Below are 19,468 nucleotides of genomic sequence, written 5' to 3'. Positions count from 1 at the left end.
TTCCTTCCTTCCTTCCTTCCTTCCTTCCTTCCTTCCTTCCTTCCTTCCTTCCTTCCTTGCTCCCTCCCTCCCTTCTTTCCTTCCTTCCTTCCTTCCTTCCTCCCTTTTATTATTGAGATGACAGTTGTTTCTGGTTGGCAGCTGGAGCAGCTCTTTCTTGCAGCAATGTAAGAACCAAGCTTTTGCTGTTGGCATGTGGGTCACCTGCATCTTCTAGGCGTGCCCTTATATTAGTTAATTTGTTAGCTTGCTTGAATCACAGTCGAGAACCCTTCAGCTTTGGTTTGCAGCAATAAATTCAACTGACAGCTGAAATTTGGAACGCTCACTTAATATTGATTCTGAATGTAATAACAAGCGACATGACCTTTTGGATGGTGTAAAATATGGCCGCCACAACATCTGTGCCACAGTTCTTGCTGTTTAGTAATATGCTGTAACAGCATGGAGCTGGCATTAAAGCTAAGCTTTATTATCAAGCAGATCACTCCATCTCTCTGGCTTCATTTAAAAAAAAAATGCTTTCAGCTTCTGGAGCCGAAATCATGTCTAATACTCATTGCCATTTTCAGGACCTAATTTACCCTGCAGTAAGAGAGAGAATGGTATTTGATGACCAAATAGCAGGACAGGAAGGAGCAACAAGGGTAAGAAAGGCCACCTAACACCCCAAATTCCAAGAGACTTGAAAATGACACAATTATCCGTGACAGTAGCAGGGACACTAAGAATTCTCAATTGTATCCTCAGAAAATATATACGAAGTTGATGTCATTTAGTGATTCCTACAAGATAGGAAAAGATATTTTCTTTTCTCAGCCACCCCCCCACCCCATAACAAAAACGATGATTACCAGTGGTACTTGCCCTAATGCCTGAGCATCATTCTAATTTAGCATTGCCCTAGGAAATACTAAACTAATTTTGCTAGGATGGATACAGGGATGTTTGCATCTGATTTACTCTCACTGTTTTTCTTTGAAGTCTTGATATCTTTAAAACATTCTCCAAGTAGGCAGAACATCAATTTGTGCACTTTAAAAAATCCAATTTAAGCAGGTTAAAGATTGTCAAAATAGTCTAACCATATTTCTCCAACAGAATTTTCAACCATGGAGCACACACACAAAAAATGCTAAACTTGAAAGCATTCTATCATTTCAATATATTCCATGGCTCAGATTGGCTCTTCCTTGGTGAATAGTGAGAATTTAAATCTCTTTATCACAAGAGACAGATCTTGAGTCTGAAACAATATAGCATCTTTTTTCACTGCTCTGATATTTTGACTCTGTTTGGTTGAGCCATTTCTGGAGGGTACAAGCACAAAGTTTTAAATCCTATTTCTCTGGAGAAAAGAAAAGAATTAAATCATATTTAGGAAGTCTCCTTCCCTGTAAAATATACTTCCAAAATAAAAGACCTGTCAGTAGTTTCAAGGAGGTTAAACATATGGAAAACTGAGAATGGTTTTATTTGTTCTTCTGGTTAATAGAATACTGATTCTATTTAACATGCAAACCTGGCTATTATAGGTGCTTAAACTTGGCATGGTGACAATCTATATGAAGAAAACTATTAATAGGGTGCTTTTTGTATTATAAACTGCAAAAAAAAATGTGGGTCTGATACTTGGTAAGTGTTTTATTCAAAGAAAATGTCGGGCCTGGTATGTAATTGAAAACGTCAGACTTCAAAGTCCTAACATAAAATGAGAGACGTTGGCCTGTACCCTTTCCCCAGGGAAACCTAGGAGACTGCCCACTGGGATAACTTCCAAAATGAATAGAGAGCCATGCTGCCTAAAAAAGCTAATCAAGCCATAAGTGTGATGTCCTGACAGTGATACATTGGTCAGGGAAAAAAGCTCACCCAACTGACATGCTTTCAGGTAGATTTCCAAGACTGACCTGCAGCTTTCACCCATACTCTCCGCCACTTTTCTCCATTAAATTCCAGCAATTATTATAATATTTTTGATATATTATTTTTCTCAAGTGGTACTCGTCTTAGGAAAGTTCAGAAATATTGAAGGCCACTCCTAAATTTCAGGGAACACACATTAATTTATAAAGACCAAGTTTATTCTTCATGCAGAATCATGTGGGTAAAATGTGATTGGATTCTTTTATTGACAGAGCCCACAACAGATGGCTGAAATGCCACTTTCATTTCAGGAAGAAAGGAAGCTTTCACAGGAAAACAAAAAGGAAGCCTGGAGTTGCAAGGTAAGATCATCCTTAATTATGAGTCCCAGGTACTGTATGGCCACCATATTTATATAATTAGAAAGTGTATTTCAAACTAGGGCATTCAGATACGTAGTTCACTGTTAACAGCAAAACACACATGGCGCTAGGTTAGAGGGTCTGTGAAGAGGAGCTGGACCCAGTGAATCAAAAACATTTCAGCTTTAAGATGAGTTTTTGGCTCTGAGTTTAGAATGAATCAATCCTTAAACTTGGCAAGCAATAATTAATTCCAGCAGTGTATCACTCATCTGTGTAATGGCTGCCCCCTCAAATAGAGATCTTCTAAAACTCTCCCTGGTGAAATCAGTGAAGCCATCAGATGCAGCCATATGTTCAAAGCTCAGAGAGGATTGGTCATGAGACAGTTGCTATGAATTGAGATGTTAACTGCCCAACAAAATTTTAGTAGCATAGGATGAGAGCCATAGAATTGTTTCAATTGTTACCAAGAATGCAAAGGAACAAACAAGCAAAAACAAATAACAAACAAAACCCTACTCCTCTTCAAACATTTAAATCTACTATTTTTCCTTCGTTTTTGAATCAGTACTTGAAGGAATTCAAGATACTGGGGTAGCTTTGTTGCTAGCACCTACTGAGTCCAACAGAAAGGATAAAATGACTAGAAAAATAAGTGAATACACAGACAAGGTAAACAGGCATGAATTGGATTATTCCAACATCCTCTGCTGAGGTAGGATTCAAAACTAATCTGATTATATGAATATTAGGAGCCACTAAGTATCTTTCTGCAGCAATTACCAAGCTTTCACACATAAAAGAGGACATTTCCTTTAGTGCTGGGCTAATCTATCAAGTGTTTAGCTTCAAACTAAAAGTTGAGAGAGAGAGAGAGAGAGATAGAGAGACCCACTGAAGTAGCCTTATAATGTAATGATGTTGCTCTCTTTTTCTCTTTTCTTTCCCCTCTCCTTTCTTCTCCTTTCCTCTTTTATTCTCTTCCTTCTCTTTGTATTAAATCTCAGAAAGTTATTTTTGTTCCTTAAGTGCGTTGAAACTTTTTCTGATATCCAATTTTTGCCTTCTTTAAATTCTAATTTTGGGCTTTACAACTTGGAAACCGCTAAGAAAGCTGTACTATCCTCTCTCCATGGTCCTGCCCAGTGGGACCAACAGCCCTCAAACCCTCATTGTAAGCTTCCCTCTGAGTCTTAGAGACCCAGGATTCAGTGTACAGATAACCAAAGCTGTTTAGAAGTTTACTGTGTTGTATCCCGTTTACTCTTCCAGCGGTTAGTTTGATTCCTTTTTAATGAAAAGCAAACCAATGGCAGACTTATGTAACAGACCCTATAGAAAGACCACATTGACAATGGATAATAACGCTGTGAGTCAAAACTCCGTAAAAATGTTAGGCATGCACCTTACAGAGGAAGTGCAACATGGTGGTTACCAGAGCAAGTTCTGGTTCAAATTCCGCATCTGCCACTTGCTAGGTAAGGAATGAAGTTAGTTTACCACTTTTGCTTAAACATTGGAATAAGAATATCAATAGTACCTATTATTGTACTAAGGTTGGTATAAAAAGTCAGTGCAAAGCTCCTAACATTGCCTAGGTAGACTGGTTCTTATTGCTTCTCCAGAATCACTTTGGACTTTGCTTTCCTTTGCTGCAGCTATCCATAACTTCTCTCCGTTCCCCACCTGTCCATGTTCTAACTTGCCACAGAGTCATGTATATCCTGCTTTCCTTGTCTGGAATACTCATTCTTAATCACTAAGCCTTTACTGTTCTGCCCAGTTGATTCCCACGACTACATCACTCCCTCTTCCAATCCATTGAATGGATTCTCCATGAGGTAGGGGCGGTGCCTACCTTTGTTCATCATTCTTTCCACAGCCAGGATTGGAGGGCTTGACACATAGTAAGAACTCAACAAATATTAGTGCTATCCTGACGCAATGTGTTAGTCCTTGGAGCACATGTTGGGAAAATAAACTTCTGGCAGATGGGATCACTAGACACTGGAAAGACAGAAAGTGGCTTTGAATTTCTCCTGTGAACATTCTAGCCATACAATTGTGAATTTAGTGAACAATGAAGTCTGTCTTTACTGGGGAAAAAAACTAGCAAAATTCAGGTTTAGACCCACACCAAGCTCTAATAATCCCACAGGCATCCTGGGTTCACTGGCCATTGTCTTGAAAGCCATGCCTCAATGGACACAATCCTTGTATTCATATGCAATAGCCTGGGTATTAGTATTCAAGTTTGATCATTTCTCTGCAAATCCAGTGGCTAAATACATATTTTAATTGAGCCCAGGAGTGTTGACTTGCAGACATAGTATAGAAAAAAATCACAGGAAAAATGGGAAGTTGAAGAAGCCTTTTACCTTTGAATAGAATATGGTGTTTACAAAACATCAATAACAATTTTCTATTGGGGAAAAACCTGCGGCAAGAATAACCGGGTTAGTTTTTAAGTGGCAACTGGACAGAAAAACAAAGAAAACAAAACTGCCATAGTAAGTCAGGTAAGGTAATTTAACTGGATAAAATATAATGCAATTGGTTTTCTGTGATGTTAACATACAGAAATTATCATTAGCCAATGAAAAGGCCCCAATGTCCAAAATGATGTTAAATGTAATCACAGTGATTAAAATGTAACTACATACATTCCGTAAAAAATAAAATGACCAGAGTGAGTGAGGATGTGCCTTTGAAATAACATCAAATTACTTATGGGTGAAGATTTCGAGTCTCTGTTGAATGGGCAAAATACTACCAAATCTTCACGAACACTAAACATTCCATAAACTGTAAGGCAATCTCCACATTAATTTCACTGTTTTATCTACATATTCACACAAGTAATGACCTCTATGTATACATTTATCTCTTCATCTTTTTATATATTTCCATACCTATTTCTTTTCATATATAATGTCTTTCTTATGAGAATATTATTTGCAGTTCACTGATGATAATAACAGCTAACCTTTATTGAGAACTTACTCTAAGATACGTATTGTTGCAAGAGCTTTACATTTATTATCTCACTTAATCATCACAAGACTCTCATGAGAAAGGCATGGCTAATGTTCCCATTTTATAGAAGAGGGACACTGAGGCTCAGTAAGTAAGTAAATCCTCCTGGGTCAACAGTCAGTGGCTTTGCTGGGATATAAATTCAGGCAGTCTAACTTAAGAGCTTGGATCCCCACCACCACTCTCTACCACTTCATAACCATTATGTGCTCCTGATGGTTGAGATCATCCTGGAAACATCCCAAATAAATAAAACAAGGCTTCTAGGGCTGTGGAGGCTCCACAGGAAGCCCAAATGTGGCCCTTTCATAGATCATTAAGTCTTATATGGAGTGTTTGCACATAACAAACATTTTCCTAATAATCTACATGTTTTTTAAAAATTCCAAGGCACTAATGGGGGATGTCACTAAGTTTGGTGGATGTTCAGTTGTTTAAAAATAAACCTTACCAACATTCTTAACCTTTCTAGTGGGCTTTCCCATTGCTTATTTCTATAGCATGTCATTATCATATAAAGAACCATCTACTTATGTGGAAGCAAGAAAGGGAAAACAAAACCAATGGAAAACACAAACATAGGCATGTTTGTTGTTTCATATTGAGGGTTATTTAGCTTGGATAATAAATCATTACAATGAATGTCAACACAGCACAGGGGAACGGGAGTAGTTAGTTGCATATGCTAATGGAAGACGTGCATTACTAATAAGGGAGAGAATGAACAACTCTAGCCACATGCTAGTTATCACTGCAAATCTCAAGACAAGCCACATTCACACCGAGCATATGACTGCTGTATGACAGTGCAGGCAAATATTCACATGTCAACAGCAATAGCTCCCATACTCCATCCAAGACTACTGAAGAGTTTAAAAATAAAGCTTTCCTTGTCATGCACCAAGACATCAAGCTTAAACACATCTGCCAGTCAAAGGGATTTTGCCAGTCTTTTACCCCCACAAGTGTGGTCTACAGACTTCAAGTGTATCAGAGTTCAAACTACAAAGAACGGGAATATGATCCACAAGTAAGTCCTGCAGCCTCTTCCTCTAAAATGTTTTAAATCCTGAGATTCTCTGCCTCTCTCTTGCCACTAAATGATCATAGTCTTAATAATAAACTAGAGCAGTAGTCTCTTCTCTTTTTGCTATTATTCTTTTGCTTCCTTTCTATCTAGCATAAAATATGGTGATTTTCTTCTATTGTGTTAAAGTATATGTAAGATTTATATTTCTAATCATATTTAGGTGTACAATTCAATGGCATTAAGTACATTCACACTATTGGGCAGCCATTATCACCACCCATCTCCAGAACTCTTTTGTCTTTTCAAACCAAGACTCGATACCCATTAAACAATAACCCTGCAGTCCATCATTTCTCTAGTCCTTGGTAACCACTATTTAATCTTCTATGTCAATGAATCTCACTACTCTAAGATGTCTCATTTAAGTAGAATCATACAATATTTGTCATTTCATGTCTGGTTTTTTGCAATTGGCATAATATCACCAAGGTTCGTCCATGTTGCAGTATGTGTCAGAATTGCCTTCCTTTTTAGGATTGAATAATATTTTGTGGTATGTGGATGCCACATTCGTGTATTCTGTCATCTGTTGACCAACATTTGGGTTGCTTCCATCTTTTGGCTATTGTGAATAAAGTTGCTATGAACATGGGTGTACAAGTATCTGTCTGAGTCTTTGCTTTTCATTTTGACACGTATACATACAGAAGTGGATTTGGATCATATGGTAATTGTACGTTTAATGTTTTGAGGAACCACCATACTGTTTTCCACAGCAATGATATCATTTTATATTTCCACCAGCTATGATTAAGGGTTCTAGTTTTTTTGTTGTTGTTTGTTTGTTTGTTTTTCAAGATGGAGTCTCACTCTGTCTCCTAGGCTGGAGTGCAGTGGCACGATCTTGGCTCACTGCAACCTCTACCTCCTGGGTTTAAGCGATTCTCCTGCCTCAGCCTCCCAAGTAGCTGGAATTACAGGCATGCACCACAACACCCAGCTAATTTTTTTGTATTTTTAGTAGAGATGGGGTTTCACCATGTTGGCCAGGATGGTCTCGAACTCCTGACCTCAGGTGATCTGCCCGTCTCAGCCTCCCCAAGTGCTGGGATTACAGGCGTGAGCCATCACACCTGGTCAAAGGTTCTACTTTCTCCATATCCTTGCAAACACTTATTTCCTATTTTTAAATTCTTTTGATAATAGCCATTCGAATGGATGTAAAAATATACTTTGTAAAGACAGAAACTGAACTAAGAAACATCCTTCTATGGCTTCTAATTGCACTTTTGATAAAATGATAAACTCTGCCATGGCTACAATGCCCTATGTGATCTGTTATCTGCAGGAATCTCTTTAACTCCATATCATCCCACTGTGTCCCCTTGTTTTGTGCTAGATATGCTTAGCTCCATTTAATGCTCTAAATATGTAAAATTTTTCCCTACGTTAGAATCTTTGCACATATTAATCCCTTTGCCATGAAAGCTCTTTCCCTCTCTATTTTCAAAGTGAGCTTCGCCTCATCCTGTCTGAGCTTAAATACCACCTGGTCGTCAGTTGTTCCAGTGGCTCCACTCATTGTGATTTCTTCTCTCTTCCTGCTCTTTTTTCACATAACACTAACATAAATATTCAGTTATAATATTTTACTTGTTCATTTATTTTATTGTCTCTCCCTCTCTCTGTTTCTAGGGATAAATCCTATGGAAAAAGAGCCCAGATCTTGCCCACTGTTGCAACAGTGTTTGCTTGATCCCCAGAGTCAAACAAAGTGCCGGACACACAGTAGGTTTTCAATACATATCAATTAAGTTTACAAGTGATTTACAGAAAAATGCAGACCTGTGAAGAGAATACGGTAGCAGGCACCATGATAACATGAGAACATCACTCGGTTCTGAGAAACGGTTAGAAAGAATGTGTCCTGTGCATATATTCATCAGCCCTGGCAACAGGCTCTGTGCATCTTCAGCCTGAAAAAACCACACATCTCAATAACAATGGGATCAATTTTGACATTAACACGAATATTACCAAAGCCCAAGAGATACATTTAAATTCACCGAGCTCCACGGCAGATAATATAAAAGCTCTAACTTGCTCTCTAGAAACAAGAAACTTTCATTTATGGCTTCCCAGCTTGTGCTAATCCTGCCCATTAGGCCAAAATATTGCATTTTACACAGGATGCAAGATCATACAAGAGACTGATGTAATACTTAGGCACAAAACCAGCTGGCAGATTTAACACTGAAATCCCCTTTATTCAGAAGGTACAAATCAAGCCCATGATGCCTTTTTTGACAGATTCCTGCATGTTCCTCATTATGGATATATGAAAGAAGACAACTCCACATTCTGGGGCGCAACTCTAACCCCCTGCATTTGCATACCCAGTCATTTGTAAATGGAAAGAAGCACATCCCAGCATTTGCCCAGAGGTAAATGTTTACTCAGAAAGGTGACTTCTGACATTGACAATAATGTCAGTTTTCCATCTGCATATTTTAAGGTAATGCATCCTCCCTTTAAGTGCTTTCCGTTCAGCTTCTTGATTTTGCTCTTTCAGTGAGCACAGTGACACCCAGACCTCTAGGTCTCAATTTGAATAACTTTCTGGGAGGAGTGAAAAATGCAATAAGGCTTCTTGCCAGCCCAAAGACAGGCACTCAGGTTGCAGAAAAGTGAGCACTGAGACTGTAGTCCTTTCATCTTCCTTACCCCACTATACTCAACTTGCTAAGGGCTAAAAGGCTCACCCCAGCCTGTGAGGAATCCTTCTCTAAAATGTGGTATATCCCTGGAGATCTCTCTGGAACATTTGCTCAGGTAGCTGAGCAGTTCATCAGCATAGCAATTTGCCCAGTCAGCTCCATCCATCAGAGCACAGGAGTGTGGCTGGCAGAGGGGAGACTCAGGGGAGAGCTCCCCGTGGGCAGGTAGGGAAGGCACATTCATTCAGAGATCATAAATATGCATCTTGGCCCTGATCTTCTCTGCATGCGGGTGATAGACTGGAGACAGTAAAGAGTCAATCCTCACCGGCCCACCATCTCCAAGTGCCGCTGTTCCACCGAAGAATGCGCTCTATTTTGATCTAAAGAGGCAGGTAAATTTGCCATGTGTAACTCAATGCACTGTCTGAAACACAAAGGCAAGAGTGGGAGCTCTCTCTAGCTTCCAGATCACAGAGCTTACAAATCACATTCAATAGAGGTCTCTGTCTTGAGAAGCTACGATTTGCCAGGTGAGATATGACAATAAGACAGGCTTTCTTGCTCCTTGGAGAGCTGACAATCTAGTCAATTTAAATTAAATTGCTAAGTTAATTTAAATAGGATATAAGAAGCACTATGATGGAAAAAACAGACGGCGTTCTCAGAGCAGGGATGAGAAACCTTACTTAACTGTGGGTGGCAGGGGGAAAGGGAGGGTCACTGAAAAATTTTCAGAAGTCAAATCTGGACTAGGACATAAAGAACGGATAGCAGCATGTAGCTTAAAATTGGGGTATGAGCAGTGGAGGCAAGACTCAGCAGTCTCCCAGATTTACCCCTAACAATATATATATTTTTTCTCCTTGCCACAGCTGGAATGTTAAGTTGAGAATTTTTCAGCATCTCCCTGTCTGCCAGATCCTATCTGAGATGCCTACGCTAGGAAGCCAACACAGAGACACGCAACGCAGACTATCAGCAGGAGTGGCTTGGAAATTCTGACTTGTATTGATTGAGACACCTTCCCACGAAGAAAGCTGGGATTAGTAATAAGTTGCTTGTCAGTTACTCATTGGCTTCTTTGCCAGGCAAGGATGAGAGGGCTAAAGTTGAAAAAATAAAAGAAAGAAAAAGGAAAAAAAAATGCTCACTATAAATTAATGCTTGTCAAGCTCAACAAGTTGGAGAGCCGGAGGAAGGCTTAATTAAAGTAAACAGACAATTTAAAGTGAGGGAAGTTCAGCCTACCTAGAAGAAAAATTCTAGGTATTAAAACAAATTCATGAAAAGTTAGAAGCGTGCACTGCCATTTATCATTTATTCAAGGCATAAGTGGTAATGAAGTTAGCAAACTCTCCCCAGATTTGATGTTAGAATGACTTTGGTTCTTAGACAATGCTGGGCAATTGAAGACAATTGTGCTTGTGTCTGTGAACAGCAACTTTTTCTCTTTTCTTTGACTTTCCTATTCCCCACCCCACCAGAAACATTATACTACTAATAATACAATTTTCATTCAGCAGGCAGTGGCTCAGTATCTCAGCTGGTTGCGGTGCTTGGGGACATTTGACATTTGCTGATTGCTTGGGAGCTTGAGGCTGCCATTTGAAACTCTCAGCATAAAGAATCTAACGTGAAAGAATGAAATGATTTAGACTTGTGAACTGGGAAAAGCCTCTTGGTAAAAGTTGTGCTCTCTATGGTCCACATAGGGAAGAAATAAAAAGACCACACCAGACAGGATGGAACATGAACTAAGGTATCCCAAGTATTGCTTCTTAAAAGATCTTTTAAAGCATTCACTTGCTTTCACCACATTTTTCTCTAAGCAGTGAGCCTTGCACCAGCTGCCTTCAGCAAGAGAGCTGGAATACACTCTTGTGACTTTGAGTGCCAATATTTAATAGTGTGTGCATTAGGGCCACAGTCCCGGTTTCCGGAATTGCTCTACAGGGAGAAGTCAGGTCAAAGAGAAAGTGTGAATGGGGAATTTATAAGCTGGATAATCAGTGATAATGGAAAAGGAACAAAGGGTGGAAAAAAAAAGTCTGACAGTTCAATTGAATTTTGGTAAAGTATTTCCTGCACACGGCAGCTGTTCTGTAGCCCCAAAGACAGCAGCTTTTGGAGGTGAAGATGTAGAGGACTTGTAGAAATTCTTCTGGCCACTCCTGTAGGAGGAATCTTGATTGCCTTGCAACCTCTATGTAAACTTAATGAAGCATTTTTTTAAACCGGGTCAAAGAAAGGGGAAAAACACCTTGCTTGCTGATGCTACTTTATAAAAGATTGAATATGTTGTGGTGGTAAATCTGTCAAAGACTTTGCCTAAGCACAGAAGTGAACTAGCACAGCAAAAGCCTTTCTGATAAGCAGAGATCAATACCGGGAGAATATTTACAATTGGCTTTTCATGCCTAACCCCACCATTGCCAATTGACAACCAGAGCACTGCAGACTGGAGCACCTGCTTAAATCACACAGGGTTTCACACGGGCAAAAGAAATAGACAAAAACAATGAGAGGAAGGGAGGGAAGCATCCCTCTGGAATACGATTGGCCATCACAAATGTTGTGTGTTCTTTTTGATCCTTAATGTAGTTTAGTCTACATGATAAAGAAGCTTTGATGCTTTATGCAGTTGAAAAGCAGAAGATTAGACGGAAGTTCTCCCACACCTAAGAGTGAAATAAAGGTTTTTGGGGATATGCAGGGGGGGATCTTTTGTCCTCCGAAAGAGCCAGGTATATTCTTAACTCACTTGTAGAAAACCTTACAGCTGTGTATCCATGCACGTGCATGTGTGTGTTTATATGCACGTATGCATGAGAGAGAGAGGAGAGAGAAAGACACTAAAAATTAGTCGCTTTGATTTTCTTCCAAAGAGTCATCTGAGAATCAAGAACTATGTGTTTCTCAGGCTAGCCCCAAGTTAGGCAGTGCTTCTGCATCTGCTTAATTCTTTCTAGCTGGGGCGCTGGTTCTGATGGCACTTGTAGCTCACTGGTTGAAGCTTATTGAAGATTCAAAGTTGAGAAAACTTTTTCAGTCAGCGATATTGCTGGATGTGGCCCTTCCGGCACTATCTCTGTGCTTCCATCTCTGGCTCAGCAGATACACGATAATTGCTGAATGTGTCTATGGGAGGAGGAGTGGCAAGGCCACAAGAGCTCTGTACAGCTTCTCAGAAGCTTGGGGAGTGAAGTGAGAAATTCCAGTTTCCTTGGAGGGTCTGGGGATGAATTCTGTGACTTCTCATTAGGCCTATAGTCCTCACTCCATGGTCTGCAGAGCCATTTGCGGGTCTGTGTAGGTGCTACTTGATGGTTTTCATTTTATGCTTTCAACTTAATAATTTAAAACTAAAACAATGATCAGTTAGAAAGCAAAACTTCCCTTTCGATATTTTCCCTTTTGATATTTGATATTTTGATAGAATATGATTTTAGATGATTTTTTTTTCTAACAGCAGTCCCTATTTCTCAATGTGGAGAAATATAATATTGGGTCTTTTTTGGAGGTTGAAGAATTTCTTGGAGTGGCTTCTTCGGGACACTTGTTTCCTCATTTATTCTGCCTACCATGTATGAGACAGCATTCTGGGTTCATGGGGTAGATCAGTGAACAATACAACCAAGTTTCCTGCTCTGGTCGAGCTTATATGTTAATGGGTAGAGGCAAACAGAAAATCACATAATCAATAACTACACAGCATGTTAGAAACTCAAATGTGCCACGGAATAACAAAAGTAGAAGTAAAAAATTAAGCAGGGGAGAGGAAACTCGCAGTGAAGATGGTGGATGAGAAAGAGGATGATCTTCCTTTTTAAACAGCTTGCTCAGAGTAGGATTCATTTTTACAAAAGACAGAAGAGGAAAAGCAGCAACTTTAGATAGGAAAAGGCATTCACTCACTATCTTAGTCACCCATAGACCTGGACGTTTGTGCCACAGAGACATTTAGTGGGTCATTGTTGGACAAGGACATGGACATTGCAGCAGGACATGAACAGAACAGTAAGGCCGGGTGCGGTGGCTCACCCCTGTAATCCCAGCACTTTGGGAGGCCAAGGTGGTAGGATCATCTGAGGTCAGGAGTTCCAGACCAGCCTGACTAACATGGTGAAACCCTGTCTCTACTAAAAACACAAAAATTAGCCAGGCATAGTGGCAGGCACCTGTAATCCCTGCTACTCGGGAGACTGAGGCAGGAGAATTACTTAAACCTGGGAGGCAGAGGTAGCAGTGAGCTGAGATCATGCCATTGTACTCTAGCCTGGGCGACAGAGTGAGACTCTGTCTCAAAAAACAAACAACAACAACAACAACAAAAAACACCCAACAACAACGATAAGAAGGCAGCTGCCTGTGGAACCTGTTGTTGACACTTACCTATTTACAAGTCTACCTAAATCACTGGCTGTCCACTCTAGGGACAATTACCAACGATCAGAATCAGGCCAATAATAAAAATTCTAATAAAGGCAAAAGAGAAAACAAGGAGAAAGGGAACAAGTGGGAGAAGCCTCGGTTGCCTGCAATTGGATGTTAGGGCCTAAGTCTAACTCACAGAAGCCACAGAGCACCATGCACTTCCTCCTATGTCCAATGCCTTCCAACAGTGTATTAAATTCTTTCCTTGCCTGACATAAAGTAATAACAGAGAGTTGTCACCATCCTGAACAACGAAAGACGGGATGACTTAATTTCTCTTTCTTTCAGAGGCATGTCACAGTGCCCTATTTAATGATAGGAGAGAAGAAACTTGTTCTAGGTAAGAGAAGTCACAATTTATTGCACCCTTAGGGAGACCAGGAGCTAAGCCATTGAGGATAAAATGCGCCATGCGGAGTTTTAATCAGTGAAGAGCTGGGCATAGCATTCTACCTGAATAAGTCAGTTCACAAATTTAGCTCTCTCTCCAAATACCCATAGTGACTACCCAGAGATGTAGAGCTTGAGTATAGCCGCTGCTTTAGTAAACTCAAGTAAGATCATGCTCAAGTATAGTCAATTTCACATTTCTGAATATTCATCAAATATGCAAAAGAAAGAATCAATATCTGAAAAACAGAATCTATGTTTTTAAAAAAAATCACACTGTATTTCACACTTTGAAGCTAAAGAAATACTGTCTCCAGGTGGGGTTTGTCAGCACTTTTGTAAACTAACTGTTGCGTCATTATTTTTGCAGGAACATCCAGGCTCATGGCTGTATCTCTCAACAATAGATTGATGGGGCAATAGCTTCCATGGCCTCCTCCCAGGTCAACCAGCCAGGAACTGGACACCTACCCTGCTGGAAGGGGGCTGATTCACAGCCCTCCCAGGTGGATTAGAGCTTCCCGGCACATCCGGGCTTGTCCATCATGATGTTGTCTACATTCCTTTCCCATCTCTCCTCACATCCCTGTGATGACTCATACATACCCCCACTTACCTGCACCTCCCCACTTCCCCTGTAACTCTTCAGTCATCCTGGGAACTGATGACTTTATCCTCATGAAACTTTATGACAGCGTGCAAGGCTTGAGAAAATCTGAAAATTTTTCCACTTACAAAATCAGAGTCCTAATAAATGTTTCCATGTACAGAATGTGAATCCTAACAAACAGCAAACACTCATAAAAGCTAACATTTATGGAGCACTTACCATGTGCTAAGCACTTATGAACGTTTAACACCCTTATATGTGCTAAATTCTTTGAAGGAACTGATATGATTTAATCTCCACAATAGCTTTATTGTTATGAAAGAGGACACTGAGACACAGAGAAGTTAAGCAACTTGCTAGCTAAGTAATCTAGTGTCAGAACAGGGATTTGAACCCAAGTAATCTAGTATGTGTCAGAACTGGAATTTGAACCCTAAGCAACCTGCTAGTTAAATAATCTAGTATGTGTCAGAAATGGGATTTGAACCCAAGATGTTGAGTCTATGTTTTTAACCACTGCATGCTACTGTTATCTACTATCAAAATTATTGTGTGTTTATGAAGCGATTATATATTTATTCAAAGTATCAAGGTATCCATAGTAAAAGCAGTATGGTGGAAAAGCAAATAGAGTAGGGTTAAGGAGACGGAGAACTAACTTGGCTGTAGTTTTAGCCTTAGCTGTTTCTGTATCAATCAAGGTTCTAGCATGAAAGCAGATGACACCCAAACTTGGCAATATGAGAGAGTTTAATAAAGGGACTATTTAAACAGTTGTGGTCAAGGTTTCTGGAAACCAGAAGTTGTGGCAGTGTACACGGCTCAAGAAAATCAGCGAATTTTTCCACTTACAGAACCAGAGTCCTAATAAATGTTTCCATGTACAGAATGTGAGTCCTAACAACTAGCAAATGCTTGTAAAAGCTAACATGCAATGATCTAGGGCTAAAAAAAAGTGGAAGTGATTAGAGGAATCCAGAAAGAGAAGACTGTATGGAGAGGGCTACCTGGGAATGTCTGTCTCAGATACAGAGAAACAGCCAGCTATAGTACAATGACAAGGAGGAAGCTGGTAGGAAGTGCCCCTGCCTCTGTCTCTTCCAACTTCTATCTTCTGATCTTCGATCTCTTCCCATTGAGCCAATCCAGCAATCAGCTAGAGGATAGAGCATCCACAGATCCAGTCTATAGGGTCGGCTTCCAGGGCAGAGAGCAAGATATTGATGAATTGAAAGAATGTGAAGGACAAACAGAAAATATGCAGCACAGTCACCATCATAGTAAACTGGGACAAATCTCAGCCTCCCTGGGAATTGATTTCTTGGCCATCATAATGAGACTATAAGGACCACACACAATTTAGACTGCCTTCCAACTCTGACGTTGTGAGGTTTTATGAACCCACCCTCCACCAATTTCCTAAGAGATTTTCAGGATTACTTTAAAAAGGAGAGTGTAAAAGACAACCCCACAGTGCAAACTCTGGTAGTATTCTACATCACTTTGCACTTGTGTGTTGACAGATGCATGAAGGCGGACTGTGGTTGAGGTGGAAGGGCATTTGTCCTGCTACAGGGTAACCAGGGCATACTTGAATGCTCTAAGAAAAAGACTTCAGAATATTAAAATTGTTCCAACAAAGAAATTCTTGTAATGTGAAATCCCTTGCTCTCTTTCTGAAGCAAAAGAAAGGGTATGTGAGATTAGAGAAATGCAAATCAAAACCACAATGAGATACCATCTCACGCCAGTTAGAATGGCGATCCTTAAAAAGTCAGGAAACAACAGATGCTGGAAAGGATGTGGAGAAATAAGAACGCTTTTACACTGTTGGTGGGAGTGCAAATTAGTTCAACCATTGTGGAAGACAGTGTGGCAATTCCTCAAGTATCTAGAACCAGAAATACCATTTGACCCAGCAATCCCATTACTGGGTATATACCCAAACGATTGTAAATCATTCTGCTATAAAGACAGATGCACGTGTATGTTTATTGCAGCACTATTCACAATAGCAAAGACTTGGAACCAACCCAAATGCCCATCAATGACAGACTGGATAAAGAAAATGTGGCACATATACATCATGGAATATTATGCAGTCATAAAAAGAGAATGAGTTCATGTCCTTTGCAGGGACATGGATGAAGCTGGAAACCATCATTCTCAGCAAACTAACACAGGAACAGAAAACCAAACATTGCATGCTCTTACTTATAAGTGGGAGTTGAACAATGAGAACATGTGGACACAGGGAGGGGAACATCACACAGTGGGGCCTGCTTGGGGGTGGGAGGCAAGGGGAGGGAGAGCATTAGGGGAAATACCTAATGTAGATAATGAGCTGATGGGTGCAGCAAACCACCATGGCATATGGATACCTATGTAACAAACCTACACGTTCTGCACATGCACCCCAGAACTTAAAGTATAATTAAAAAATATAAAAAAACATAAAAATATAAAAATAAAATAAAATAAAAAAGTATAACAAAAAAATAAAAAAGAAAGTGTATATGAGAAAGCACTGCCAAAGCATATTTGGAAAACCCAAATAGAGATGTCTCACATGATTTCATGGGGGTCTATGTCAGGGCAGTTTAAAACCCACCTTGTGTTCTCCCAAAGAACCAGTGGCCAAGTGCAACTGGTCACTGAATGCAGTTGTTTGGTGGTATGGCTTTGGTTGGAGGAAAGCCAGGGGTGGGAGTGGGAGGGGTGACCTTGTCTCCCTGGATCATATGGGGCTTATCTAAATTGTCCTACAATGTATTCCTAGGTGCTTGGTGAGCTGCTGCTCCTAGTTCTCAAGGTTTCTCGTTGGCAGATTCTTGAGAGAACACTATGCTTGTTGAAATGGAAGACACAGAGTCTCCACGAGGGCATCTGTCCTCCCTAGCTTCTGGGGATACATGTCCTTGTTCCCAACATCTGAGATAATTGAAGTGTGGGGTTTCAAAGGATGAGGGGATTTCCTCCTGGAGCCTCATATCTCTTCTACTTAGATCGAGGTAAATGAAATTGCACCAGTGTAGAACCATCACTTTGTTTTCTCTAGACTCATGAGAGGTATTATTAGCTCTATCAGATCTACTGATGATTTTCTCCTTAAATGAGGGGAAACCGATAGCATCTCAGGAACCCGTGTTCCTAAGCCAAGGGAGCAACAGAAGTGTGTGTATGAGCTTGTGTTGTGGGGTTGAGCTGTAGAAAAGAGAGGTGGGGTGTGCTGCAATTAAACTAATTCTGCATCATAACTGTGCCTGGTGTGGCTTAAGTAAGCAAAAAGGAAGTGGGATATAGATATAGATATAGATATAGATATAGATATAGATATAGATAGATATATAGATATATAAAATACAACATGGAAACAGCAACTCATGTCTGTTTGATTGTGCCTATACTACCCACAGTTCATATACATAAGAAAACAAAGCTTGAGACTTGAAATGGGTTGAAATACCAACATGTCCAGTTCTAATGGTGTGGCCCTGGATGAGTCTTTTGCCTTGAGTTTCCTTGTTTAAAAAATGGAGCTAATTACAACTGGAATGAATACCTACCCCACAGGGCTGATGTCATAATAAAATGAGAGCAACTCAGTAATACAGTGAAGATACTCTGTAAAACATACATTGCCCTAGAATATGAGAGGTTATTACCACTCCATTTATATTGACGAGACAGCAGCACGCCCTTTGAAGGCAAATGGTACACCTGAAGATTTGTCAACAAACCCAGCCACCTGCAGCAGAAGACACCAGGAGTTTCACAAAAATCTGTTCAGCACACTAAATATCACATAGAAGCAGCAAGACTAATCCATGTTTTGAAGAAAATTCTGCTAATAGAATGGATCATTTCCCCTATCTTCCTTTTGCCTATTTTAAAAATGTCTTAACACCAAGCTACAATAAAGGGTAAAGCCAATCCCACGTTTTCATTAGTACACAGAGAGCTACCGCAAATAGGTCTCTGGAGGGTGAAAAAACTGTGACAGATGCAGACAGAGTCACTTGAAAGAGTATTTCAGCAGTAGACACAGGATGCTTGACTTAACAGATGTTTACAGTTAATAAATTCCATTTTATATTTATATCTATTTTCACAGAATTTTTTTTCTGGTGAAATACCTGGCAGATATCATGAAGGCAGCAGAAAAAATTCAGATCAACAACCTGATAGGAATCAGAAATTAGACTAAGTGAGAAGAATTCACAACTACTGTAAGACAGCTGCGGTGCAAAATCAAATAGTTTCACCGTCTAGTCTCCCATCTCTCCCTGGGTACCCACTGAAGGGTTAAAGTAAATACTCCAACTACTCTGCCAGTGAGGACAGGTCCTTGCAAAGCCCCATCTGCATGCACATCCATTATCCTTACCCAGAGACTCCATCACAACCTTCCCATGGAGAAAACTCACAGACTGAGGTGAGGTACTGCCGGGTCTCCATAAGAGACGATCTGGCTTGCATTCAATGATGCCAGCAATGCTAATGATCAGGAGAGGTGGGCTCACCATCGGCGTGAGCTGGGAATGGGCTGCTCTTCCTTTTGTGTTTCCCTCTAACTACAGAAAATCACCAGCAGTCCCAGTCTGACACAGCTGAGGCCTCCTCCAGCTGGGAAGGAAAAACATAATAGGCAATATCTGCTCTCCCCCTCCTCCCTTTCTGCTCCCTTCCCTGTAGACTGCCTCAGCATGAGGTTCCTGAGGAATTAGTTGGGGAGGACGCCTCCCCCGCTGACAGCCAAATGCCAACCGCAAGTCCTGCCCATGTAATGTGTCTGACATTTCTGCATCTTTCTGGGTTAACATTGTTTGACACAGACTTTTTTTTTTTTTTTTTAATATCTCTTAAAAAGGTTTGTTCATGTGCATGTGTGTATGGGTGTGTGCAGGAATGCACAATTTCTGTTGTTTTCTGGCATCATTGTGTATACTTAATTTTTTTTAAAAAAATTATTCTCTTAGTTGCTGACACATCTCTGCTTTGGCATTTCCATTTAGGC

The 19,468-nt window shown here is 40.2% G+C and overlaps 1 protein-coding gene across 4 annotated transcripts in view; it reads right to left on the bottom strand.

Annotated features, from left to right (window-relative positions):
- Positions 1-19,468, bottom strand: part of TENM2 (teneurin transmembrane protein 2) — a 998,748-nt gene that overhangs the window by 509,475 nt on the left and 469,805 nt on the right. Inside the window, exon 1 of one of the 4 annotated variants that reach the window (XM_011997854.1) lies at positions 18,839-19,042. The exons of the other annotated variants lie outside the window; for them this stretch is intronic. Coding sequence (XP_011853244.1) covers positions 18,839-18,977 — 139 coding nt within the window. The 5' untranslated portion in view covers positions 18,978-19,042. Of the gene's footprint in view, positions 1-18,838; positions 19,043-19,468 lie in introns of those variants that run through there. 4 annotated transcript variants of the gene reach the window in all.

This window comes from Mandrillus leucophaeus, unplaced genomic scaffold (assembly GCF_000951045.1).
Source record: "Mandrillus leucophaeus isolate KB7577 unplaced genomic scaffold, Mleu.le_1.0 Scaffold115, whole genome shotgun sequence".
Taxonomy (NCBI): Eukaryota; Metazoa; Chordata; class Mammalia; order Primates; family Cercopithecidae; genus Mandrillus; species Mandrillus leucophaeus.
This window is presented reverse-complemented; position numbering and strand designations above follow the sequence as displayed.